At 31.2% G+C, this 27,463-nt stretch overlaps 2 protein-coding genes, 1 long non-coding RNA gene and 1 pseudogene across 4 annotated transcripts; 2 read left to right on the forward strand and 2 right to left on the reverse strand.

The window, feature by feature from the left end:
* Positions 1-1,255: 1,255 nt before the first annotated feature.
* On the forward strand, positions 1,256-7,545 carry LOC125849963 (probable disease resistance protein At1g61310). Of its 2 annotated transcripts, XM_049529902.1 has the most exons (4): positions 1,256-3,895; positions 5,488-5,985; positions 6,201-6,695; positions 7,302-7,545. In XM_049529902.1, the coding sequence occupies exons 1-4, from the start codon at positions 1,331-1,333 to the stop codon at positions 7,479-7,481; spliced, it is 3,738 nt and encodes a 1,245-aa protein (XP_049385859.1). In that variant the 5' UTR covers positions 1,256-1,330; the 3' UTR covers positions 7,482-7,545. The 2 variants fall into 2 exon arrangements, with proteins under 2 accessions (XP_049385859.1, XP_049385860.1); XM_049529903.1 differs by lacking the exon at positions 6,201-6,695.
* A 2,377-nt stretch (positions 7,546-9,922) lies between these two features.
* Positions 9,923-12,495, forward strand: LOC125849960 (sulfite exporter TauE/SafE family protein 3-like). Its single transcript, XM_049529901.1, has 11 exons — positions 9,923-10,028; positions 10,218-10,385; positions 10,485-10,673; positions 10,747-10,804; positions 10,911-10,966; positions 11,025-11,122; positions 11,412-11,462; positions 11,597-11,869; positions 11,962-12,055; positions 12,127-12,267; positions 12,390-12,495. Exons 1-11 carry the CDS (start codon positions 9,923-9,925, stop codon positions 12,473-12,475), a joined length of 1,320 nt encoding a protein of 439 aa, XP_049385858.1. The 3' UTR covers positions 12,476-12,495.
* Positions 12,496-12,926: 431 nt separating this feature from the next.
* Positions 12,927-14,983, reverse strand: LOC125849959 (uncharacterized). Its single transcript, XR_007444730.1, has 4 exons — positions 14,787-14,983; positions 14,491-14,546; positions 13,304-13,345; positions 12,927-13,221 (listed from the first exon to the last, which is right to left on the reverse strand). It is a non-coding gene; the product is annotated as an uncharacterized LOC125849959 (long non-coding RNA).
* Positions 14,984-26,107: 11,124 nt separating this feature from the next.
* Positions 26,108-27,208, reverse strand: LOC125849962 (beta-fructofuranosidase, insoluble isoenzyme 1-like; annotated as a pseudogene).
* Positions 27,209-27,463: the final 255 nt, after the last annotated feature.

Genomic DNA, 27,463 nt, shown 5'->3' on the forward strand with positions numbered 1-27,463 from the left:
AAAGAGTAAGGTATTTATGCTTTGAATTTATCAGGAACTATCCACAATCGAATAACACGAACTTTCAAGTTCCAATGCATTGATTTGGATGTAATGTTTGAGATTGTGTTAAATTGCAAAGCCACTTATTGTTGAATATAGGAGAACAATGTAAAGTTATTATTGGAAATATCTATATATAGTACGTGACTTTCAAGATGCAGTGAAAAATGTAGTTAAAAATTCCTTGTTTAGTGGATGGTTATTGAGAAGTTATCTTAAGGAGTTATAAAACTGCCTTATTTGTGTTTATATGTAAAAATATATTTATTTTTGATATAAATTTTAAATACAAAATACTGATATATTTAGACTCCTTAGGTAAAATATATACTCATTTATAATAAATGAGTATATTAAAAATGATAAAATTGTGAATCCAATATCTGTAAAAATATATTTATTTTTTGATATAAATGTTAAATACAAAATACTGATATATTTAGACTCCTTGTGTAAAATATATACTCATTTATAATAAATGAATATATTAAAAATGATAAAATTGTGAATCCAATTTTCCTTGATTAAATGATTTATAAAAAATGATTATTTAAAATTATATGTAGTTACGTATAAGTAAATGGGTCTAAATCTAAAATATCTAAAAGCTAAAATATACTAAAAAATTGTGGTATTGTAACTACCGTACAATTACATAGGATCTAATTGTAATTATTGATATGTTTCAATATTTATTTAAATAATTATTTATTATTGATTATTTAAAATTATTTAACATTTAAAATTCAAAAAATTGTGGTAATGACATGTGCCATTTTTTCTTCTCCTTTTATATATAGATAGATGATATGATGATATATGATAGTCATAATACATAAATATGACCTTTAATTGGCTTCAACTGACAATCTATACCCTCCAACTTCGAGTGTGCACAAGGAGACACTTAAACTTGTATGAAATTGAACAAATAGAGACATTCGTTCTATGTGGTGTCTTACATGACAATTTTGTATCCTATGTATTTTATGTCATGTAGGACACGTGTGTCTGCTTGTTCAATTTTGTACAAGTTTAAGTTAATTTAAAGGGCATGTTTATATGACGATGATATGATATGATGATTTTTTTTTTAAGAAACTACTAGTTGAAGTGCCTCAATAATGTGTTTGTTGATTAGTCACTTTCAAGATAGTTCAGGTCCATGTGAAGGAGAGTTAATAGTAGTACCTACCTGAAAGCCCTGCAATTATCAGCTTTCAATTCACTCTCAACCTATTTCCATTCTGCCTTGTAACTAAGAAATCTAGTGAAGAATTAATCAGTTATGGAATTCTTATCTATTTTTGTGGACAAGGTAACAGATTGCTTGATCCAGCCAGTTACGCGAGGGATTGGGTATTTCTTTTACTACAAGAGAAACATCAGATCTATGGAAAATGAATCTGAAAAGCTGGAGGATATCAGAATTGGGGTGCATCAAAGAGCGGAAGCAAACCAGAGAAACTTACAAGTCATTTCACCCAATGTTGAGGCTTGGTTTACTAGTGTTGCTACCACTACTGCTGAGGTGGCAGCTGTAATGCGACGAGGTAGAATTGAGGTTGAAAGATATAATTGGTGTCCAAACTTGAAGTCACGTTACTCTCTGAGCAGGAGAGCTAAGAAAATTGCGTTGGAGTTGATTGAACTTCGAAATGAAGGTAAAGATTATGCTGTTTTCTGCTATCCTGCTGTTGGAAATGAACCTGTACCTATGAACAGTGCTGAAGAGTTTGATTCTAGAAAATTGCAAGAGGATGAGGTCATGGCAGCTTTGAACGATGGGGTCACTATTATTGGGATATGTGGTCTGGGTGGTGTTGGTAAGACGACACTGGCGGAGAAAATCAGACAAAAGGCGAAACAAGAAAGGTTGTTCAATGATGTTGTTATGTTAATTGTCAGTCAACAACCAGATCCTAAAAGAATTCAGGATGAGATCGCAAGAGGGGTCGGGCTTACATTAGAAGGGGATGATTTGTGGAGTCGTGGAGATCTGCTGCGTACAAGGTTAATGGATCACAACAGCTGTACTCTTGTAATCTTGGATGATGTTTGGGAGGCTCTTCATGATCTAGAGAAACTTGGAATTCCCACCGGTAGCAACCACAACTACCGGTGCAAAGTTATATTGACGACACGTCTCCGACCTGTTTGTGATATAATGAAGGCTCAGAAGATCATGGAAATTGGAACTTTACCTGAAGAGGAAGCATGGATCCTTTTCAAGGAGAAAATCGGTAATTCAGTCGACGATCCTTCTCTGCTTGACATAGCAAAAGATGTTTCCAAAGAATGCAAGGGGTTGCCGCTAGCAATTATTACAGTTGCAGGAGCACTAAAGCGTAAAACCAAGCCTTCGTGGGAGGATGCCCTTAAACAATTACGTGGTGCAGAAACAAGAAATATCCCTGGAGTGCACACAAAGGTGTATAGACCTCTGAGGCTAAGCTATGATCACTTGGAAAGTGATGAAGCCAGGTACCTCTTTTTGCTTTGTTCTTTGTTTGAGGAAGATAGTGATATTTGGATTGAAGAATTACTTAGATATGGAATGGGGCTTGGCATTTTTTCGGAAATGAACAATTTAGAACATGCAAGAAATAGGGTGTGTCTTTTGATAGAAATATTGAAAGACAGTTTCTTGTTATCCCAAGGTTCAAACAAAAACTATGTCAAAATGCATGATGTGGTACGTGACGTGGCTATATATATTGCATCTGAGGAAGAGCATATATTTATGGTAAGGCATGATGTGAACTCAAAAGAGTTCCCCAAAAAAGACTCTTATGAGCAATACAATCACATGTCAATAGTTGCAAATGAATTTGAGGAGCTTCCTAGACCAATATTTTGCCCAAAACTGAAGCTTCTAATGCTGAAACTCTGTTTTGAAAATCTATTCAAATTACAGGATAACTTTTTCAATGACATGGGTGAACTCAAAGTCTTAAGCCTGAGTAGATATAATAAGAACTCCATTTGTCCTTTTCCAACATCCATTCAGAGGTTATCGAGTTTGAGGACGCTGCGTCTGATTAATTTAGAGTTGGATGACATATCTATTATTGGGGAACTTGTCAATTTAGAAATTCTAAGCATAAGAGATACTCGGTTAGATGAGCTGCCAGTGGAGATAGGAAATTTGACCAAGTTAATTGTATTAGAGTTTTGGAATGAGAATAAAGCACTTCAAAGGATTTCAACAGGTGTCTTATCAAGACTAGTTCGATTGGAGGAACTACATATGGTGGGAGTAGAAGATTGTAGTTACTCCACCTTGAGGGAACTGAAATCCTTATCGAAATTGACTGCACTGACGTTAGATCAATGTGCCAGAGATGTGATTTACAATAAGTTGGTCCTTCCCTCCAAGTTGACACGTTACACTATTAAAGTGGGGTATGCTTACGAAGAGATCATGGATGATTACGACAAGAGTATTGCTTTCCAGGTCATGGAGACCACCCCATTGGGTGATTGGATCTGCCACCTGTTGAAGGAGAGTGAATATGTAAATTCACATGGAGAGGGCTCTAATAATGTGTTGACTGAGTTGCAACTGAATGAATTTCAGAACATGAAATGTCTCCGCCTCTCTGATTGTGATTTAGTGACACATATATTCAACATCTCTCGGATGACACATGAAGTAATCAAGTTCCCCAATTTATATGAGTTGGAGATTCAATCTCTGGTATGCCTCACTCACTTTTGCAGTGACAATGTTGACGGCATTGAGTTCCCTCAGTTACGGAAAATGACCTTCAGTTATTTACCTGAGTTCCAAAATTTGTGGCCTACGGTCAACAACTCCGTCACTCACTCAAATCCTCTTTTTGACGAAAAGGTTTGCTTCTTATCATAAAAAATAAAGACTTTTTAAAAATATGAAATGAGCTTACTTTTTCAGTTTTTATTTTGAGGGTTTTTATGAATTTAATTTTACTTGAGCATTAAAGATATTTACTACACAAAGTCTATTCTTTCACTGTTAAATACAAATGAATCAGACATACTCTTTTTGAAGTTTATTTAAAAAAGGTTATATAGGGCTATATTTGATTCTTCTCACACCTGATTTTTTTTTTTTTGATTTTTTTATTCAATGGCTAAGTTTTTAATATCTCTCTTATAAATTTATTTGCTTATCATTATTTGAGATTCTTATTCTTATTTCAATTTTTAGAGTGAAAATAAATAGATATGGAAAAAGAAGAAAAAAAGTAAGAATAAATTTAAGATATTTTTTTTGGTAGCTATATTGTAATTTATTTTTTTTAAAAGGGTAAAAAAAATTCCCTTAATTACATGAAAGGAACAAAAATGTCCATCGTTTCCGACAATGACTTTGCCCTCAACAATTTGGTCCAAAAATTCCCTTGCCATTAATAGTTTGATCCAAAAATGTCTCTATTGTTACTAAATAGGTCAAAATTTCCTTTTCCTAATAAATAAATTATTTATTTTCTTTTTAACCAAACCTTATTTGTAAAATAATAGAAAATAACTTTTTTCTTCGTAATCTCATTTTATCAATTTAAATAGAATAATTTCATGCATCCTTTTAACGGATAATATATGTCATAGTAAATCCATCATTAATTTTTACTTAAATAATTATAATAAAATAAATATTTTCAATTTTTTTTCGAATTGAAACACTTCTTAATATAAAAAAAATATTATTAGGAAAAGAATGTTATAATATATATATATATATATATATATTAGGAAAAGTGACATTTTTGACCCTTTTCATTTATATTTTGTATCTGCAAAAATAAAAATAAAAATGAGACATCTATGATAAATTTTACAAGCAGATGTATAATACCCAAATTATTCATTGAATTAAGGAAAAATGAGCAAATATATTGCTCAATTTTGCGATTTAGAGCAGATATATACCTCTTGCTAATAAAGTGGTGCATATATACCCAACTGTCTAATACAAGGTACATATTTACCCTCTTTGTTAATATATTTATATTTACTTAATTAAAACCTGAGGTCATACATTAATACATTATCTCAAAATAAATTTGGATATTAACCAGCGCTCATTAGAGATATTTATAAATTTCAAATTCTGAATCTTTATCTTCGTTCTAAATTCTTTATTTTTTACGCCTCAATAGGATTAATAAGGTAAGACGTAGCCCCCTTGCTTGTACTTGTTCTTTTGAGGTTTGTTTTTATTATATATTTATATATTTCATTAGTAGATTTATTTTCTGATACATGTGATCTTGTATTGTATGTCATTTAAAAAGATTTTAAAGAATGTTATTCTGGAGATGCTTATAAAATACTTGAGTAATTTGACCTTAAACGATTTCTTTCATATTTTGAAAAATAATGGTGTTTTTATGGGATGTTTCTAAAAAAATGAACGGTTGAAACTATAATAATTGCTTTATAATACTTCAACGTTTGCAGGTTTCTTGTCCCAACTTGGAAGAGCTAATCATCTGGAAACTTGAAAGCATCAGTGCTCTATGCTCTCACCAACTTCCAACTGCCTACTTCAGCAAACTTGAAACATTGGAAGTATCGTATTGTAGAAACTTGAGAAACTTGATGTCTCCAACAGTGGCTCGGGGTGCACTGAATCTACGAAGAATACGAATATACAATTGTGTGTCAATGGAAGAAGTGATCACAGAAGAGGAACGACAAGGAGAAGAAATCATGACCTTATTTCCTCTGTTGGAAATGTTGGAGCTTGAAGAACTGCCTAAGCTGAGGCATTTCTTTCTGACAAAGCGTGTTACTGAATTTCCATTTCTCAGAGAAGTGAGAATTCGTGATTGCCCTGAAATGCAGACGTTTGTCCAACATGGAATATCTGTCAGTACACCGAGTCTCGAAAGTGTGAACAATGATGATGAGGTGAAAGTAGTTGATGTTCTCAATAAAGCCATGTTCAATTCTAAGGTTTGTCTTGTGCCTCTAGCTGTATAACTAATTATTATTATATATATATATATATTAAAATGAAGTTAAATGGCAGTTTCTTTAATTGTCGCATTGTTTTGTTTAAGTAGAAAAGGTTAAAGATGAAGAAATCCACAAGTATAGTAACTTGGAGCTCCAAGTGTATTTGCAACAAAATAATAAAGTTTGCTACTTCATCCTTTCAACGTTTGCAGGTTTCTTGTCCGAGCCTGGAATATCTATGTATCAATAAGGCTAACAGTATAAATTCTCTATACTCTCATCAACATCCAACTGCCTACTTTAGCAAACTTGAAAAATTGGAACTATGGCATTGTGGAAAATTGAGAAACTTGATGTCTCCATCAGTGGCCAGAAGTCTTCTGAATCTCCGAATACTAGCTATATATGATTGTCAATCAATGGAAGAAGTGATCACAAAAGAGGAACAACAAGGAGAACGAATCATGACCTTATTTCCCCGGTTGGAAGACCTGAGTCTAGACAATCTGCCTAAGCTGGGGCATTTCTTTCCGACGGAGCATGCTCTTAAATTTCCATTTCTCAGAGAAGTGTGGATTGATGATTGCCCGAAAATGAAGACGTTTTTCCAACATGGAATATCTGTGAGCACACCGAGTCTCGAAAGTGTGAACAATGATGATGAGGTGAAAGTAGTTGATCTCAATAAAGCCATGTTCCATTCTAAGGTTTGTCTTGTGCCTCTAGTTGTATAACTAATTATTATTATTATTATTAGTAATATATATATATATATATATATATATATTTGTGTCATACATTAATACATTATCTCAAAAAATAATGTAGAATTTGATTGGTGAGACATAGGTCCCTCGTCAGTTTTGCAGTTAACTACTGTTAAGTGTGAACGACTTTATTTCTTGCAATATTATTGGTGTTTCAAGACCAACTCATCCACCACCACGTGTCAAGTTAAATAGTGTCACATAAAAATAGGACAGATGAAGTAATATTATTAGCCTTTTTTGTATTCAGTATCCGTATTAAAGTCCAACTAATTTGAATTCACACAATATATAGACATTCAAGTTCGTAACATGTGACTAAAAAAGAAGCAATCTCATTCACCGCACCATATAGATCAGTGTGATATTAACCGTTACCTCTAAAAGAAAATGAAGTTTAATGGCAGTTTCTTCAAATGTCTCATTGTTTTGTTTAAGTAGAAAAGGTTAAAGATGAATAAATCCACAAGTATAGTAATTTAGAGCTCCAAGTGTATTTGCAACAAAATAATAAAGTTTGCTACTTCATCCCTTCAACGTTTGCAGGTTTCTTGTCCGAGCCTGGAATATCTATATATCGAGAAGGCTAACAGTATAAGTGCTCTATACTCTCATCAACATCCAACTGCCCACTTTAGCAACCTTGAAACATTGGAACTATGGCATTGTGGAAAATTGAGAAACTTGATGTCTCCATCAGTGGCCAGAAGTCTTCTGAATCTCTGAATACTAGCTATATATGATTGTCAATCAATGGAAGAAGTGAGGAGAAGTAATCATGACCTTATTTCCCCTGTTGGAAGACTTGGGTCTTGAACAGCTACCTAAGCTGGGGCATTTCTTTCTGACGGAGCATGCTCTTAAATTTCCATTTCTCGTAAGAGTGTGGATTGATGATTGCCCGGAAATGAAGACGTTTGTCCAACAGGGAATATCTGTGAGTACACCGAGTCTCGAATGCTTGAATGATGATTATGAAGTGAAAGTAGATGATCTCAATAAATGGACACAACAGAGGTTCAATTCTAAGGTTTGTCTAGTGCCGCTAGCTGTATAACTAATTAACTCTAGTGCTCTCTTTCCGTCTTAACTTTATAGTAATATTCAGATACTTATTTATGTTTGTCAATTGAAGCAACTTCCTTCTACAATAATTTTACTTAGAAATCTGAAGCATTTCTTTGCTCCCAGGAACAAAAAGCTAGCCAAGGCACTACCATCTTACTGCTTGTGATGGGTATGTTATATTGTATTTTGGCTCAATATTGGGTCCAAAAGGTCTTTAATATTGAGACAAAAACATATTAGGTGTAAACAAGATGAATGAACAATGTTTTGGCATGTGAACTGAAGACTAAAAGTGAAGTCTTTGTTTAAAAATTCTTCTTTGATTTTTGTAGTCACCAGTTGCCTACAATTATTATTTTGATTGCTCATTGCTAATGGCATTCTTGTATATTTCAAAGCTCCAAGCATTATCTGCTCAAGACTATTGTGATGTCAGTTAACATCTAACATGCATTTATCCCTTTTTTATAGCCATGGTGCCTATGTCAGCTTGCACGCACGTTAGTTGACTCAACTTGTAACTATATGGGGTAGCATTGACTTGTACTTTCCAGTAAAATACATTGATAATGTAAGGGTTGTTTACATTGCAGGTGTTTTCAAGTAAAATTCTTATTTGATATGTCACTCAGACGTGTGAGATTCTATCATTTCCTTCAATTTGTGAGTTCTCTTATACTAAAATTTGTTGGCTTTTGTGTGTTTGATTAATTTGCACAAGAAGCATAAACACAAGCGCCAATAGTAGATACTAAACCACCACAAAACAACATAGTTGTTGATCAAAACAAGGATGTTTATGAATTTTTGTCATCTTTGTTTTGGCCTTCACAATCTTGTCAGTGCACTCTCATTAGGCAAGTTCCTTCTCTTTTCATTTCACTTTCATATTTTGAGCTATAATTTGAAACTCTCTCTTATCAATTAACTAACTCATTCCTTAACTAGTTGTGTCACTGATTTCGTTGTATTGTCTACACGTATTTAGTTACAGGTGGTGTAGGCATAGAAGACACGATTATAAGGATCGAGGAAGGGCAGTATATGGGGTTTGATAACATCTGTGTATAAGCCTTAAGTTTTGTATAACTAGTGTTTTTCTGGACTTCTTGTAACAGATTTTGAATTTATTTGCAAAAGAAGTTGGTTTGTGATGGATTTGATCCTTGGTCTCCCAAGGTCTATTTTCTCCTTCACTAATCACTAAGTCACAATGTTTATCCTAAAAATGATACAATTGAATTTAAATGAGTTCAAGAGCACGTGTCTCAATTAAACTTTAATAGTGTGGTGGGGAGTTAGGCTTGACCCGTACCATGTCTATAACATCCAAAAAGTTATAAAAGCAGAGGGGGACATGGAACTAACCTATGATAGAGAACAACGAGGATAATCTAAACAAAATCTATAGAATGGCTATAATGACATAGATTTTCATATTATAAGCAAAATACAATGGTTCAACTTTAAAAAATTACATTTTTCGTATATTTGGAGCATATATTACATAATAAACAATATATAATTTTGAAGCAAATCAACTAGGTTTTGAAACTAGTATTCCTATACCACATGTGACCCAATAATTTGTAGACTTTAAATTCGTAGACCATGAAAAAAGATTTATGAGTAAAACATATAATTTTACTTAAAATAATGTTTCATTGTTTTACCTAAAGTTGAAACTATTGAAGAAGTTGATATTGTAACTACTCATCCTAAAGCAATGTGAAATGAAATAAAATAAAATATTTTATGAAGCATTTTCATCTACTGAAAGCTAGTATAAATTTAATCTCAATCTAAATCATGCACCCATCCAATTTGTTATTATTTTATCCTACCTCTCAACAAACCAACTACAGCAAGTAGTAGATTTTCTATATATATAAAAAGATCAGAACCAAAAGGACAAAATTAAAGAAGGAATTTTTAAGCATAAGATGCCATTATAGTTCATAAAGTTATTGGTTTTAAATAGTTAGTTGGTTAAGTGTAATGATCTATCATTTCTTGTTTTCAACTTGCTTTTTGGGTCAATGATGTTCTAATCTTGATTGCCTCAAAAGGGTGCTGCTGGTTTATAAATATACCAATTGATGGCTGAAATAGGGAAGGCTTTGACAGGATATGTAGTTGGAGTGATTGTTCTAGCTTTTGCAGTACTTTTCGCGTCTGCTGAGCGAATTGCAAATGATGCAACAAGTGATGATTTGAATCAGGACTATTCAATCTTCTGCTTCACAAGGCTAAAATGCATTACCAACATTTTTGGCCCATAAGTACACGTAAACATCAAGCTTTTTTGTAAGGATCACTTTGTTTAATTGACGACTTGAAGGTGTAGCCGTTTATGTGATCTTGTGGTAGATGCTATTACTCAAGTGTGATATGTATTTCAGGACTTGGAATTTGGGTGGAGAGTAATTGTTGGTTCTGTCGTTGGATTCTTTGCTGTCGTTTTTGGGAGTTTAGGAGATGATAGGGGAGATGGTATCTTTGTTCCCATGCTTATTCTGATCATTGGGTTTGATCCAAAAACATCAACTGCAATTTCAATAAGTAAGAATCTTCATGCTAGATGATTTCTTGTGCTAATACTTCTGGTTTTACTTCACTGTGTATGTTATCATTGTTGTTGTATTTTGTTTTCTTTGTCAGGTATGATAACAGGTATATCAGGTGCAACTGTGTTGCTAAGCCATCCAATACTTCAACATCCCATCATTGATTCTGGTCTAGCCCTTCTTTTAACACCAATGCTGTTGCTAGGGATCAGTATCGGAGTTGTTCTTAACGTTATTTTTGCTGAGTGGATGGTTAAATTTATGTTGATCATTCTTATCATAGGTAATGATGATTCAGCTGTGATTCCTACTCATATTGTCGATATAGCTTTCCTGATTGGTTAAGGGACTTGCAGTTCCATCAACTAGGTCATTCTTCAAGGGTGTTGAGGCATGGAAAGAAGAAAACCGAATGCATTAGGTTAATCAACCTTCTTTCTGATTGTAATGTGCATTAGAAATTGTGTTTTTCCTGGTAAATTGTTCACTCGTGTTTCTTTTACGTTCAGATGGCTGCCAGACACTTGCTACCTCCCAATGAGTATTGGAACACAAAAACATATGAAGAAGATGAAGGTTTGACTATGTGAACACTACTCTTATCATGTAAGTATCAACAGAGATATTTGACCAGTTAGTAATATGTGGTATTGTGGAACTGCAACAGATTCTGGTGCTGAAGATATTATGTACAAACTTCTACCTAGAGGTCCAAGAATTAGAAATGAAGAGGTGATCACTTTCATATTTGTCGCTATCACGGTCAATGTCTAATTTTTCATAAACAAGCATTACCTCAAGTTATTTTGAACTTGATGTGCCTTTCGCTATACTGGAATGCTGACTTCTTGAGCTTCTCCAGGTCGTGTATACGAAGGATTTCAGCATTCATTTTCCGCATTCTGCATATCGTTAAGGTTTATTGCTTTACATTGCTCGTTTGTTTATAATACCTTTTCATTTTCAGGACCACCTTCTGCACTATTAACTTTCTAACTAGAAACTATCATTTTTTGGGTAGACATATACGTCAACTTGTTCAACGACATATTGGATCTTAAACCTCTTACAGGTACTTATTGTTTGAAATGTAAATTATACTGTCTGTGTGTTTTCTCCAATTTTCATTCACCTGTTCCTGCTTCGGGTTGATATAGGAGGTATTAGCTTCTTCATATTCAAGAATATTTGTTTTCTACTTTTCAGGTCCTTGCTGCTGTAGGAGTTTCTGCATATGAAGCAGTTTGCTTGTATAACGGAACGAGGGTGGTCATGTCAAGTGGAAAAGAAGTAATAACCGTGTATATGGGAAACAGGGTGGTCATGTCAAGTGGCGAAGAAGTGATAACCTGGAAAGTGCATCAGTTGATCCTTTACTGTTGCTGTGGCTTTTTGGCTGGTATAGTTGGTGGTCTGCTAGGTCTTCATGGAGGATTCATTTTGGTTCCATTGTTTCTACAACTAGGGATTTTGCCTCAGGTGCATCTTTCGTTTCTCCTGATCACTCTTGTTTTAGAAAGATCAGCTTTTTCGACTTCCAAGTTGCAACTATTGACACATTGCAAATGCAGGTTTCTAGCACCACTGCTAACTTTATGATGATATTCTCCTCTTCCATGTCCGTCATACAGTATTACTTACTAGGACACTTTCCAGTACCATATGGTAAGGACAGATCTACGTTGGTTTTTATTGTTGATAGTTGAGCAATCATATATTCTCTCACTATCTTGCAGCCTTGTATTTCGTAGCTGTGACCACTGTTGCTGCCTTGGTAGGACGCCATGTCATAGATGAAATAATTCGCACTGTTAATAGAGTATCTGTGATCATCTTTGTTTTGGCCTTCACAATCTTTGTTGGCTCAGTCTCATTAGGCAAGTTCCTTCTCTTTTCATTTGTTTACATATTTTAAGCTATAATTTGAAACTATCGCGCAACAATTAACTGACTGGTTCCTTCACTAGTTGTGGCACTGATTTCATCGTATTGGTTACAGGTGGTGTAGGCATAGCAGACGCGATTAAGAGGATCAAGGAAGGGCAGTATATGGGGTTTGATAACATCTGTGCATATAAGCCTTAAGTTTTGTATAACTGGTGTTTTTCTGGAGTTGTTATAACAGATTTTGATTGTATTTGCAAAAAGACGTTGGTATGTTATGGATTTGATCCTGTCTTTTGTAATGCATGGCAAAAAATTACGAATTCACGTGCCCCATAAATTCATTTTTCGCCATGGTGTGGTTTGAGGAGAGGTAGAAATAGACCATGTATTGGGAAGAATATGATTAACCAAGACATAACACCACATGTAGCTTATAAAGGACATAAATGTAGGAAGATTAGGGCAAAAGGTTTAGTAGATAATCGACAATTAGAGCAAAAGGTTAAAAGGACCTCTTTGGCTGTCAACTCAGAATGACAAACAACGCAAAAGACACACTGCCAGGAATTTAAGACATGCATAAAACTTGCCAAACATAGAACAGGGAGGTTGGAATTACATCCATTATAGTGAGGAGTCTATCAACATATCACACAAACTTAACGCCAATATGAATTATTGATAGGCAAAGGCACCACAATACATGTCAGTATATATTGGAAAGGAGCAAGTGCCCCATCCTAATTCATTCAGTCAACATAGAAACATCCCAAAAGTTAACAAAAACGCAACTATTTGAACTTTTGAACACCAAACCAAGCCATGGGTAAGGGCTTTTTAATACTACGAGGAAGAATATAACATCCTCACTTCTTTCCGCTCTTTTTCAGGCCAGCACCACCAATGGACCCTTTCTGAGCCTTTGCCTTGAGTTCCTTCAGGGCCTGCAAGGTCACAAACATGAGTTAATTGAGTCATAATGATTGGTCTATTACAAACTCTGCAAGGAACAGAAGAATGAGTTACCTTTTCTTCTTCCTTCTTCTTTGCAAGAAAAGCCTTGTCATTCTGCAGATAAATCAAACGCGTACAAGTTAGAGACAGCAGCAAATATCACATGTAAGGCTCATGAGCCAGAGACGGAATTAACCTAGTGGATACCAAATTCTGAGCATGAAGCATAATCCATAACAAAGGTTTCATAATTAGTCACCTGTTCTCCCTTATTAATAACTTAGATACCAATGATTATTGCGACAAATAGCGAATCTCTGAAAAAGTAACCATCTAAAGATATATTCCTCAAAATAGCCGAAGAACTTGCATAACAATCTCTTTTAGTTTCACTAATCTAGATATGTCAATGACAGTATATGGAGCAGGGGTAGAACTGTGGCATATCCACCCTGCTCTGCACCCATCATTGTATCAACCATTCAGACCCTGTATCTGTCCCCTGATGAAAGACATGATGAAACCTTTTTCCTTTGATGTTCCTTTTCCTCCTTAAATATCTTTTCTATTTTCAAAGATCTTCCAGAACCAAATAATAACTTTTTTTAATGCAGATACAAAATATACCTTTATTATTTGCAAAATAGTTGCTAGAGTCTAATAGCATGTTTTCTTCTGCAGACTGTATCCCTTACCAACCTTCTCCTTGCTATCTATAGGGCTGAGGAATAACTATAACCACAAATTCTAAGACCTATAGCTTGTCTACATCTCTATTAAAATTATCCAGCAGTATCTTAGTGCTCGTTTTTTCATCAAGAGAAAATTATTTCTGATCACTTATCCCAAAACAGAACAGAAAAATTCAGCTGACACACACACGCGCTTAGCGCCAATCCCAAATTAATTTAGGTCCAGTACACAAATCCTTTATTCCAATTCAAACAATCCATCACCCATAAATACAGACTATATCTATCCAAACAAAAGACCAAATCACCATTACCCATATTTGAAACAAAAGTGTCTATCAGCAACAACCTATTGACCCCATAAAGATAGGATAAGGTTTGCTTACATCCTATCCTACCCTCCCCAAACCCCCACTTGTAAGATTACACCAGATATATTGTTGTTGTTGTTAATATATTGAATAAACAAATTGTAGTTAAAACACAAGATCTACAAAATAACAGAAGAATCTATACAACCAAACATCAGGTAAAATTATCACAAAAACAAGATATTTCATGAATTACCTCATCATACTCCTTCTTTTCACTCTTTGGTGCCTTCAAAGGCTTTGCTTTTCCACCTATTCAACAAAACCAAAATCAATATAGTACTTAAAGCTTTTCTCACGCCCTTTTGAAAAAAAATCAACCCCAAATCAATTAGGTCAACTATAAGCACAAAAAAATCAATCTAACAAATTATATCCATTAGAACATAGCTCGACAATAAAACAACAAAAAAAAATTCATAAAAATAATAATCAAATCTTTCAAGAACAATACAAGGTTTGTTATACAACGAAAAAAGATCAAATCTGTACCTTGCTTGGAAGACATGGTTGATTTTCTAGGGTTAAGAGTTTGGATCTGTTGATGAAAACTCTCTCCTAACCCAAATAAGCTTTTTTTGTAAAGTGGCGTTGGAATTTTGATGGATTGTGCCAAAATTTATACTAATATTTTTTTTTATTGTATTATTGGAGTAGGAATAAAAGTTGTGGTTTTTTACTATTTTATCCTCTTTGTTGAAGTGTGTGAATATGAGATTTGAGGGGTTTTTTAGGTATTTGAATGAAGGAATAAGCCAATTGGGAGGTAGGGCTAGCATATTCCTTGAGCAACTTGCCTTCTTCTGGTTTCGGCACCTCGATTAATTCCACGAAATATTAGTTATCTCTTATTAACACTACGTACTAGGTAACTCTGTTTACCAAAACTAAGACAGATGAAAAGAATGCATACGGTTTTCTCTTCTTTTTTTCCCACTTTAATTACTTATTACTCAACTATAATAATATTTAGGATCAATCTATAATTTACAACAAAAAAAAATTAGTCTGAATTTCGGATCATTCTTTGTTATATTGAGCGTTAATTAGAATAATATTTGATTCATTGGCTCGTTTTCAGAAAATTCTTCGATTCTTGTTAAGATTATAGGAATTATTTTAGGCATAGTCTCAATTTATATCATTCAACACTCACTGAATCGTTTAAATTTAAGAGCATGTTTAATGTTGTCGCCATCAAAGAAGGTGTCCAAACCATATATTTGTTGTGATACTAGAAAAAAATCAGCATATTTTTAATTTTCAGTATTAACAAATGAATGAAGTGGGTGTTGGACTTTGATTCACTTCATGAAGTCCTTACTCCTGCACAATATTGTTAATCATAATTCTTAGATTGTCAATCAACACTCTCAAATGTCCATCTTGGCATAACCAAGTTATTATTGGGTCATTAAAATTGGTCTCGTTAATACTTTCATTAGCGATTACTGAATAATTATTATTGAACTTGATCCACTTACAAAAAAGTGGATCAAACAACTTAGATCGTACTGCAGAATTTTGTTTGAGCTTTTATCATCTACTATTTTAGTATAAAGTATAACAGATTTGTTGTTTGAAAGAATAGTGATTGCTATGGATGAAGTATCATGTTTGTCAAGCAATTTTTATGGATATATTATGGACTTTAAGTTGATTCAACTAATCATGTTCGTGAATTTTGAATGAGCCCAAAAAATATTACCTCATACTTCGTCTTTTGAATTGTACTAATAAAATAAATTATAGATTTTGTTATAATACATTGAACCTATTAAAATATTAAAAACAACGACCAAATTAATTAATATACATGAATTAAGATTTTAGCTAAAATTTAATAAAAATTTATTAAATACAAAATTTTGATCTCACCAATGAAATCCAACGTTTATTGTTTGGATTACCCAATCAAGACCACCACATAAAAAGAAATAAATAAACAAATATATATTTGAGAAGAGGTAAATATATATATATATATATATATATATGCACCAATTATATCAAATAATACTAATTTTTATCATAATTAAAAGAGAAAATATTTAATTATTATTTATGATAATCTTGTTTGTTACAACACATCTCCTCATATGTTTTTTGGTGCAACCATAAACAAGAATCATATGCAATTAAAAACATTTATTATATCACTGCTATATGTATCTTATCTATCTATATTATCTTAAAAGCATGAACTCCCTAAGTTGAATGTTAAATTACTATAATATTCCCAACTTAAAACACTCAATTTAGTATATATTCTATATTTAATATTATATTTATTTACGTTATAGTAAATTAAAAGCAGACGCCTTTTCACATTGATGAGTAGTGACTTTTTCGAAGGATTATGACTTTTTTATAGAGTTGTGACTTTTTCGATGAGTTATGACATTTTCAAAAGGTTGTGATTTTTCTGAAGAATTGTGACTTATCTGAAAGGATTGTGTAGTCATTTTTAGTAAATAACACATTTATAGCTATTGAACTTCAATAACCCTATAAATATAGTCATTTTTGTAAGTTGCTCTATCTGAAAAGACACGATAAGCACATTTTCATATCATTCTTTGTTGTCTATAAATAGAGGGGGTCTCTCACACTTTTAAACTACGAATTTTGTAAGTTTTCTATTCTTCTTCTTAAAACAAGGAAGATTGTGAGAGTTGTTCAATTATGCAATTACAATATTTTTTTGTGGGTAAATTAGATAGACCAACAAAAATTGATGCAACAAGAAGAATGAAATAACTTAACTTCAAATGAGAAGAGTATCTTGATAATTAATATGTACTCATTTTCATAGCCATAAACTATACTTTTGCAACAACTTTTACATGACAAGAAGTTCAATGATTTTATGTTGCACAAATTACAACTTGGTCTTCAGATTCTAAAAAGTCTCAAACTGTTGGAGAATAAGTATCTAATCAAAAACTTGTTTGAAGAGTCCAAACTACATTTAATAAGTACTCTTTCGTTTCCAATTTATTTATTGCACTTTTATTTTTATTAAGTTTAATATAGAATGTTCTTTTTTCTTGGGTGGGGGCACATCTTTAAGACCACAAAGTTACAAGATATTTTTAGGGAAAAATGTCTGAAATATATTTGAACTTTGACCGAAATTGCTGTAACAATACCGAACTTTGAAAAGGACCTTTTACTCGCATGCACTATTTAATAGTGTATTTTAAAGGTATATATGTGCCCACGTGGACATTATAAATATTGCATCATTATAAATAGTAGCGTATCCACGTGGGCACATATATACCTTTAAAATACACTATTAAATAGTGCAGGTGGGTAAAAGATCCTCCATAAAGTTTGGTATTGTAATAGCAATTTCAGCCAAAGTTGAAATATTTTTCAAACCCTTTTCCCATATTTTTATATATTCTACATATGATCCTTAAATTAAAAGTCTTCTTTATTTTTTAAAATTTCACAAATTAAAATTAGACCAATCTATATCAATCTTTTTTTTTATATCTATCTATACTACTTTTAAAGAATGAACTACTTAAATTAATAATTAAATTATTACAATACCCCAAACTTAAAACACAAAATATAGTATGTTTTCTATAGTTTATATTGTATTATATTTAATTATGTGTATTATATTATATTATATTAATGGCAGACACCTTTTCACATTGAAGGCTTGTGAAATTTTCGAAGAGTTATAACTTTTTTGATGAGTCGTAACATTTTTTATGGATATATTATGGGCTTTAAGTTGATCCAATTAATCATGTCCATGAATTTTGAATGAGCCCAAAAAATATTGCCTCATACTTGTTCTTTTGAATTGTACTAATAAAATAAAAATTAAAAACAATAACCAAATTAATATACATGAATTAAGATTTTAGCTAAAATTTAATAAAAATCAATTAAACATAAATTTAGATCTCACCAACAAACTCCAATGTTTATTGTTTGGATTATCCGATCAAGACCACCACATAAAAAGAAATTAAATTAAAAATGATCAGTAAAGCTAGTTCAATGCAATTAAAAACAAAAAAAATCAATATAAGCAAAACAAATAGAATATTACCCATGGGCATAAAATAAATAAATAAACAAATATATATATGAGAAGAGGTAATATATATCTGCACAAATTATATCAAATAATACTAATTTTTATCATGATTAAAAGAGAAANGTGGACACATTACTATTTATAATTTTGCATTATTTTTTATGTCCACGTGAGCAAACATATATGCTTAAAATACGATATTAAATAGTCTAGGGAGGTAATAGGTCATCATGAAAGTTTAGTATCGCAACAACAAATTTGACCAAAGTTGGCGTATTTTTCAGACCCTTATCCCTAAGCAAAACAAATAGAATATTACCCAAGGGCATAAAATAAATAAATAAACAAATATATTTTGAGAAGAGGCAAATATATATCTGCACAAATTATATCAAATAATATTAATTTTTATCATGATTAAAAGAGAAAAATATTTAATTATTATTTATGATAATCTTGTTTGTTACAACACATCTCCTCATATATTTATTGCTGCAACCATAAACAAGAATCATATATAATTAAAAGCATATATTATATTACTGCTATATGTATCTTAGTATGTGAAAAAAAGTAAAATGAAATAAATAAAAATAAAAAGCATAGACAATCAAATAATAATAAGCAGCTAAAAGAACACAACCAAATATAATTTATTTTTGTCCAATTCAACTTTTAAAATCTTAATAATTTGTCATACGTGTGTGTTGTGAAATTTTTAAAATTTTAATAAATATTAATTTTAAATATATAAATTTTTTAAATGTTACACTAACAAATTTACATACTAAATTCCCTCTCAAGTATAAATATATAAATATATATATATATATATATATATTGGATACATTAAAGGTGTAACTTTGTAATATTACAAGTTAATGATACTTTTAATTGCATAACATGGCGAAAATGTCTACTCCATATGGAAAAAATATGTTTCAAACATAAATAAAAGAAGAAAAGAACAACTAAAATAATAAGGCTCCTTCAACTTTCATTAGATCTACATATGAATATGTATATATATAATTATTTTAGTCATATATAATAAATATCAATTTGAAATACAAAATAAAATATTCAAAATTATGGATTAGTCTCAAATAAAATTGTATTTGTAGTGTTTAAGCGATTAAAGATGATATGTTGTTGTGCATATATATATATATATATATATATACTAGATGATTCTTGCCCGTGCTAAGCACGGACCCAACAAGTTAAATTCTAATATAATTTATTGTGTTTGATCTACCTAGGAAATATGTTCGAGAAACCAAGTACCATAATAAACATTTTTATACAAAAATTACATAAGACAAAAAATAAAAATACGAATAATAAGTAAAAGTTTTTATAAAGATCAACAATCTTAGTGAGCTCTAGCTTTGAATCAATCAAGAAGTTACTAAATTCTATCAACCTATTTTTGTTTATGGCTTTTGTTCGTGCACTTGAACTCCACTCTGAGCAATCTTTACTCCAGGTACAAATATAGTTGTGAACTACCAGGACACTGTGGGGAGGGACCTTACATTTAGAAATTTTACAAAATCTCCACCAACATGTTCACTACTCTTCATCTTGATCACACTATATAGTTTAAATAACTCACTCATCTAGCTTTTTGGTTCAGTGCATACATTTTCAGAGGTGTGATCATAATTATAACTCCTCCCTGACATTGTTGTAACTTTTCTGTTCCAACGAATATTCTTCGGAAAAAAATCCAGTCAACCATAGTCCATATGTTTAATACTATTTAGTATGGTTATATGGTGATATAATTTCAACTTTAAAGGCACATTTCATAGGTAAAAACAACTCAAATAAATATAAACATACGATTTTTGTGCATAGATAATAAAATCAGTGAAAAGGGAGATAGGCATATCCAAGATGATCAAACAAATCTTGACATTGACGTATTACCAGTCAAAAGAGCACCATAGACCTCGAAAACTTGACATTTTAATGCGAAGAAGCTAATTGGGAAATTTAAATCCTGCAGAAGATGACACTTACTAAAGTTAAGAAGGTTGAACACACACAAAGACAACAATCACCACAACAGACCTAAAGACTCCCAAAACAACTTAGGCTTCAAAATGGGAGAAATATTTAAGAAAATGACTAACCAAACCAAAAGCATGGATTGATTTAGATGAAATCCAAGCATCTTGTTGTGTCCTAAGTGGAGTATCACCTGAAATTCTAAAAAAGAGCTAAACTCGGGACAATTCAAAGAGACGAGATAGTCTAAGGAAGTTCACAACAGCCGAACTCACATATTTTAACAGATGTATGATAAGTGAAATTATGAATTATTATTTTTTTGCTCAATGATGCATTGTTCTCACTCTTTCTGTGATCTTCTATCCTCCTCCAATTCCATGGCAAGCTTCTCCAGCTCTAATTCATACTGATGAATGAAAGAATAAGCAGTCATGAACTACGTTAATGTAAGAGAAGATTAATCTTCTACTCTTAACAAAAACAAACAAATAGTAATACTGGAAGGATGCATCATACATGTCTGAGCTAGATTTTAATAAGGATTAAGAAATAGAATCAATTTCATTTACTTTCAAGTTTCAAGCACCCCTTTTCAAATTTTTTCGTGCAACAACGCAATCAGAAAGTAAATACTTATATAAGTTTTAAAAAAATTGCAAGCGGGAAGAGCCATCCAAATATACACTCACTTGACTTATGTTTATAAACAAATGAATGACAATTATGTTTCAATCCTAAACAAGTGGGGTGTGTAATCACAAGCACATATATGCGGCTGGTTGTAGAATAGTCTTTTCAGTAAGTGTTGTTGCAGTTGTAGAACGATTGGCAATTGATTCTTCCTCGCAAACCCTTCATCCCCGTTGTCTAGCTCTCTCGTAATCCAAAGCTAATTCAATTGTATCCGCCTTTGAGGAAAAGACCGAATAAGTCTTTGAGCCATCCTAATAAATCCTCGTAGGTAATGCCAAGAAAAAATATCAATGCATGGATCAACTAAATGGGATTCTTAGGATTTCTTTTGACTCTTGAATCTCTTATATATATTAGAATATGTGATCCATAAAATTAGTGTTCCTTTTTATTAAGTCATGGAATGATGGTAATCAGTCATTTAAACGTGTCAAAATATAAAGGGAATGGAAAAAAACATTAGCCATCTCTTTCCTAGAACCTGTTCCAAATTCTACTAATATGAATAATATTGCAACCCTCAAAATAGCAGTATCTATGTATTTTTTTCTTTTCTTTTTCTGATGGGTAAAAGGACGTCATCTTATGTCTGTTCAAATATTTTAACAAGTTAACTATTAGTTCAATATAGGAAAGGCATTGTGTTGTGTTTGTTGAAGAATGTAAGTATATTGTTGTTGTAAAAAATAACATAGACAAACACTTCACAATGAATCTAAGATCTACACAATTTCAAAATTATAACTCTTTCAGTATGAAATAAATTAATTAAAGATAACAATTTTTTAAGAACAAACAAATTCAAGAGGTGAATAAATGTTGGGCTTGTATGCTTGATATTGCTTTCCTGTATGTACCCTTTTTCTAGTAATTCACTTATATATATCTTAAATTCTGTTAAATCATTAAAATTATATTTTAATGGTTTTTGGGTTATTATACTATTATTATCAATTAGCTCAATTTTTATTTTTGTTTTATGTTTTTCCCATCCTTGTAAAGGATCTTCACTATATAATAATTCTAACTTATCTTGGATTATTTTTACTTTATCTATAGAGAATATAATTAATTCTATTTTAGGGTCTTCTTCTTTTATATTTTCTAATTTTTGTGTAATTTTTTCACTTCCTTTTATCCATTCTGTTGTTTTCCGTTTTTTGTTATTTACTCTTTTTGCTCCTATTTTTTGTTTACACAGTGTTGTGAACCACCAGTGTGTTTTTGTTATTATATGTGGGTATAATTTTTCTAAAAATGACATTCCTAATAGCATATCTTCTGTAGTCAATTCAAAGTTATATATTTCTTCTATAGTTAATATCTTATCCCATATTTGTATTTTTATATTTTTTGCCTTATATGTGATCATGCTTCCTTCATTATTAAATCCTGTTACTACTATCGGTGTTTTTAATTTTTCTCATTTATCTTCTGGTAAGCAATTGTATTTACATATATTAGCTTCTGCTCCTGTGTCTATCATTGGTGTATAATATCTGTTGTAATATCCTTCTATTATTATCTTTGCAAGTATATATATTTTCATGTTTTTATCATAAGAAAGTTCTTTTTATTATTATCTTCTTATTATTATAATTTATTGTTAACTGTTTGTCTTCTAAATTATATGGTTTTACTTGTTCTAACCATTTTATTCCTAAAGTGATATTTTCATCTCCTTGATATATTTTAAATTTTATTACTATTGGTACTCCTCCAATGATTATTTCCTTTTCTGTAGTTTCTTCGGTATACATTAATACTTTTGATAGTTCGGGACATAATTGTTCAGTAGTTATTATTTCATCTTCTGTCACTAATTCCCTTGTAATATAGTTTTCTTCCTGTCCTATATTTATTAATATTAAATATTTTCGTTGTTCCATTACTCCCGTTATGTAATAATGATGTGGTTTTATTTCATCTTCCATTGATTTTTGTGGAGTTTTATTTATCCTTCTTGAGGTACTCATTTTTGATGATATTTGGGGTATTTCATAGTTTATTCTTTTTGATGTACTTAGTCTTTCTTTTACTATTTTTAAATCTTCTTCTATATCAATCTCATTATAACTATAATCATTATTATCTATGACTGTAACTATCCTTTCAAAAGGATTTTCTATTTTTATTTTTTTTATTTTATTTTTTGCTGTTATTTTGTGTTTTGTTGTTAAAACAGCTTACTATTAGTAATAAATCACAACATATAATACAAAGTTTACAAGTTTGATTAGGTTTTTTACATGAAAAGGCAAAAGTGAAACTAAAGAGAGCCTAAAATTGAAAGAAACCTTGAGTTGCTGCCGTGTTGCTGCATCTGTTTAGGGGAGAGAAAAAAAGTCAACCGGACTTTCTAGAGCTCCATTTTAATGGCTCGCTGCATAATTATTGTTTGCTCCTTCTTGATTGTTTTAAGAAGGAGAATTGAAGAGTTCTCTGTTTTGTTTCACAGAAGAAGCAGAAAATGAGAGAATAGCTTACCCGAATCGGAAGATACTGTAAAATTGAACTTGAAGGTACCAAGAAATTAGGTTTGGAAGCAAAAAATGGAGATTTTGAGTTGTTCTTGTATTTGTCGGTGAAAGAAAGTGTAGAAATGGTTGCTTCGAGAACTACGTGGAATATTTTTATTAGTGTTAAATGACCAATATAGCGTTTGTCGTCCTCCTCTTCATGTTTCTATATAATAGAAATATAAATTTTTTTATTATAGTCGTCCGTCAAAAATTTATTGACAACAACATATCATTCTTTTTAACCTCCAAAACACTAGATCAAGTGTAATTCAATAAAATTACTAGGCTAAAGCTAACTTCCAACAAGATGTCTTAGTTTGTTTTTTAATCTATGTTTACTGTGTATCATGTAATATTTTTATAAGGTATAATGTTTTTAAGTTTATAATAAAAATCTGATACTAATAGTGTTAGTAGAGTTATTACAAGTTAATAAGTCATCCATGTGTATGTAATACATTACTTTAGATCTTGTAACATAAAATTTTTTATCTAATAATATGAAGATTTGAGTAATTTAATTCAAACATTTAAAATATTTCTATTGAAAAAATAAATCTTTCTTTACTTCTTTTTTTAAAAAAAGATTTTGCACTCTTTTTTTCTTGCAAATTTCAATATTTCTTTCCTTTTTAACAATTTTTAAAATTTAATTATATTTTTCCATGTTATATGCTTAACACCACAAGATTAAATTTTTTTTTGATTCATTTAATATGCCACCATATATATATATATATATATATATATATATGAGAGAGAGAACAAAGAGAAATAACACTCAGGGATCACCGCCCTAGAGGACCCAAGGTCATTGGAGCAATATCTTTGATACAGAAAGCAGGGCCGTCTTAACCCAGGCCACTAAAGCTATCACTTTGGGCCCCATATTTTTTTTTGGGGGGGGGNGTGGAGGATTTAAAAAAAAAAGAATATTTATAAATGACTTGAAGTAACTTTAGGAAATCTCTAAACGCATAGAGAAAATAACATAGGTCGTTAGAGGTGAAGGTTCAAATAAAGAGATTCAATGATTTGCTTGAGAGACAGGTTGGGGTAATGCAGATGTTTCCAACACAATCAATCCCATATCTAATGGATCTTAAATTCAACAAAGTGAGGCATAATATCTTAGATTTCCATGTTGAATTTTCGGAGATAATTGCTCTGCTATTTTTATCAATTGCATGGTAAAAATTCAGGATGCAATCCCACCAAGTCCAATAAATTTCTTTCAAATTTCTTTTTGTTTTTACATGCTTTTTGTTAGATATCTTGATTTACAATATTCATACTTATTGAATATTAATATTACAAATGTCATTGGCTCTTAATATGACAATATTCATATTTATTGACTATTAAAGAAATTGTGTTTCTTGCAGGGCGGCTCTAAGGCTTGGCTAGTGAGGCCATTACCTTAGGCCTCAAAAATTTGAAGGCCGCAAATTTGTTTAAATTATTATTATTAATTTTATTATATATGAATATAATTTATATAAATAAAATTGTTATTGTATATTTTTTATTATTATTTGTTTGAGAGTATTTTTTACCAATAAGTTCATAAATTCTCATAATCTTTTCACTCATTATTTGATATATTTGTTTTAACTTCCAATTTTAAATTTTATCCTTTTAATATAGGAACTAAGTTATATATATTGATAACATAATGGATTTTTTTCAATCTTTTCTTAAACTACGTGAACACAAAAATATTCATGCACAAGTTTCCTTTTTGTTTTAATTTAATATATTATATGAAAAAATTATAATTTGTTTTAGATATTCACAAAATGAGTGCTACTTAATGGAATGAATTATATCATTTAAAAAGAATTATATCATTTCAATTGATCAGAAATTTGGATATTTTTGTTACTATCCATGCTCAAAATTTCAACTATTAAGTTATGTATGTTCTTTTCTTTTTCTTATTTGTGATGATAGCCAAATTAAAATTTCAATTTGAGTTTTGAAGCTTAACATCGATGATCCATCACTTTTATTTTTTTGTTCTCATCTTCCTTTCTTTTTTGTTTTTGTGTGAAATTTGATATTTTTTGTCTTAAATGATTAATCTATTGTGTAGAAAATAGATTTTCTTGTTACTGTATAAATTTTATAAAACAAATTTAAGGGCCTCTTAATATGATTTTGCCTTAGGCCACGAGATTTGTTGAGCCTCCCCTGGTTTCTTGCCAATCCTTTAGTTTTTAATGTATTTGTTTGTATCTTAAATGAATGTGCATTTAAGATCAAAATTTGATGTCTCGTGTCATTTCAAAGAAGGAGATATACAAAATATCTCTGTGACGTAGGAGTATGATCTATGTACACTTTATTTTCCTCATACTTCACTTTGTGAGATTATTTCACTATGTATGTTATTGTTGTTGTTGGTACTTCACAATGACACTTATTCTTGTATGTGGTGCGGTTAAATGTTTGATTTGCATCATTGCCTAGAGTAAAATGTTTTATTCTTTCATTCTACACGTTAGACTTCTTTAGTTTTTGGTAATTGTGCACTTGGAGCAGATATCAAATTCTTCTGCATTTTCCAATTTTGAAAAGGTAAATGTAATTTCAACGTTAGCTTATTATCTTAACACTCACAAATTAGCTCTAAATTAGTGTCGTCATAATAATTTTATATAAAAGACCAATTCAGATCATAAAACATCTTGCATTATAGCAATTTCTGGAAAAGATCACATGATGTAGGATATTCTAACATGTATTTTAGTGATTGTTTCCACGACTCGAACATCTAAGTTATAGGTGACAATATTTCAAAAAAGACATATTTATTTTGTAAACAAAATGTCCGATTCCTTGAACTTCCACATTTTCTCCCTTGTTCAATTTATAATTTCTTAGCTCGACATTTTGCTTCCTCAAGTTTTTCGATTCTTCAACGGGCCATTGAATAAAATGTTTGACACTAAATTCCATTTATAATTTACGAGAAATAGTCTAAATTTCATACCATCCTTTGTTGATTGTGTCCATTGGAACACCATCTGATTCCTTGGCCTTTCCCACAAAATTCTTCAATTCTTGCTAGGATATAGAAAGTCTTTGATGTATAAAAATTATCATAATTCAATCTCAATCCACACAATTAATCAATTATTGAATTATCCGAATGTACTTATTTTTTTTATGTGTTGTAGATATCAATTTTGTAGTAGTCAAACCCAGTATTATCAAGGCTACTTTTAAGAACATGTTTAATTTTATCGCCATCAAAGGATGTGTCCAAACCATTTGTATGCCCAATAATACCGGAAAAGATCAACACATTCCCAATTTTTCATTATTAGCAAATGAATGAAGTGGGTGTTGGACTTTGGTCTATTTAATGAAGTCCCTATTCCGATACAATATTGTTAATCCTCTCCGATTTCTAAGGCTGCCAACCAACATTCTCCAAGGTCCATCTTGGCCTAACCAAGTTTTGGGTCACAAAATTTGGTCTTGTTGATGATTTCGCCATCAACTACTAATGGATTGTTATCAGGCTTGATCAACTTATGGAGAAATGATTCAAATAAGTTAGTTGGTATTACATAATTTAGCTTGTGTTTGTTGTTTAGATCATCCGGCTAAGACCACCACATAAAAAAGAAATTACATTGAAAATGATTAGTAAAGTCATTTAGAGAGAGAGAGTGAGAGAGAAATTTCAGATCACTAACGAATCACAAGAATTTTTTATATATATATATATGTCTTAGGCATATAAAATATATCAATTTGAGCCACAAATAAAATATTTGTGTTTGTAGTGGTTAGGCAGTTGAAAATGATAACCAGTTCCGATTTGGTCAAAAATTTATGAAGAACTGGATATTGTTTTC

The sequence above is a fragment of the Solanum stenotomum genome, unplaced genomic scaffold (assembly GCF_019186545.1).
Source record: "Solanum stenotomum isolate F172 unplaced genomic scaffold, ASM1918654v1 scaffold11895, whole genome shotgun sequence".
Lineage (NCBI taxonomy): Eukaryota > Viridiplantae > Streptophyta > Magnoliopsida > Solanales > Solanaceae > Solanum > Solanum stenotomum.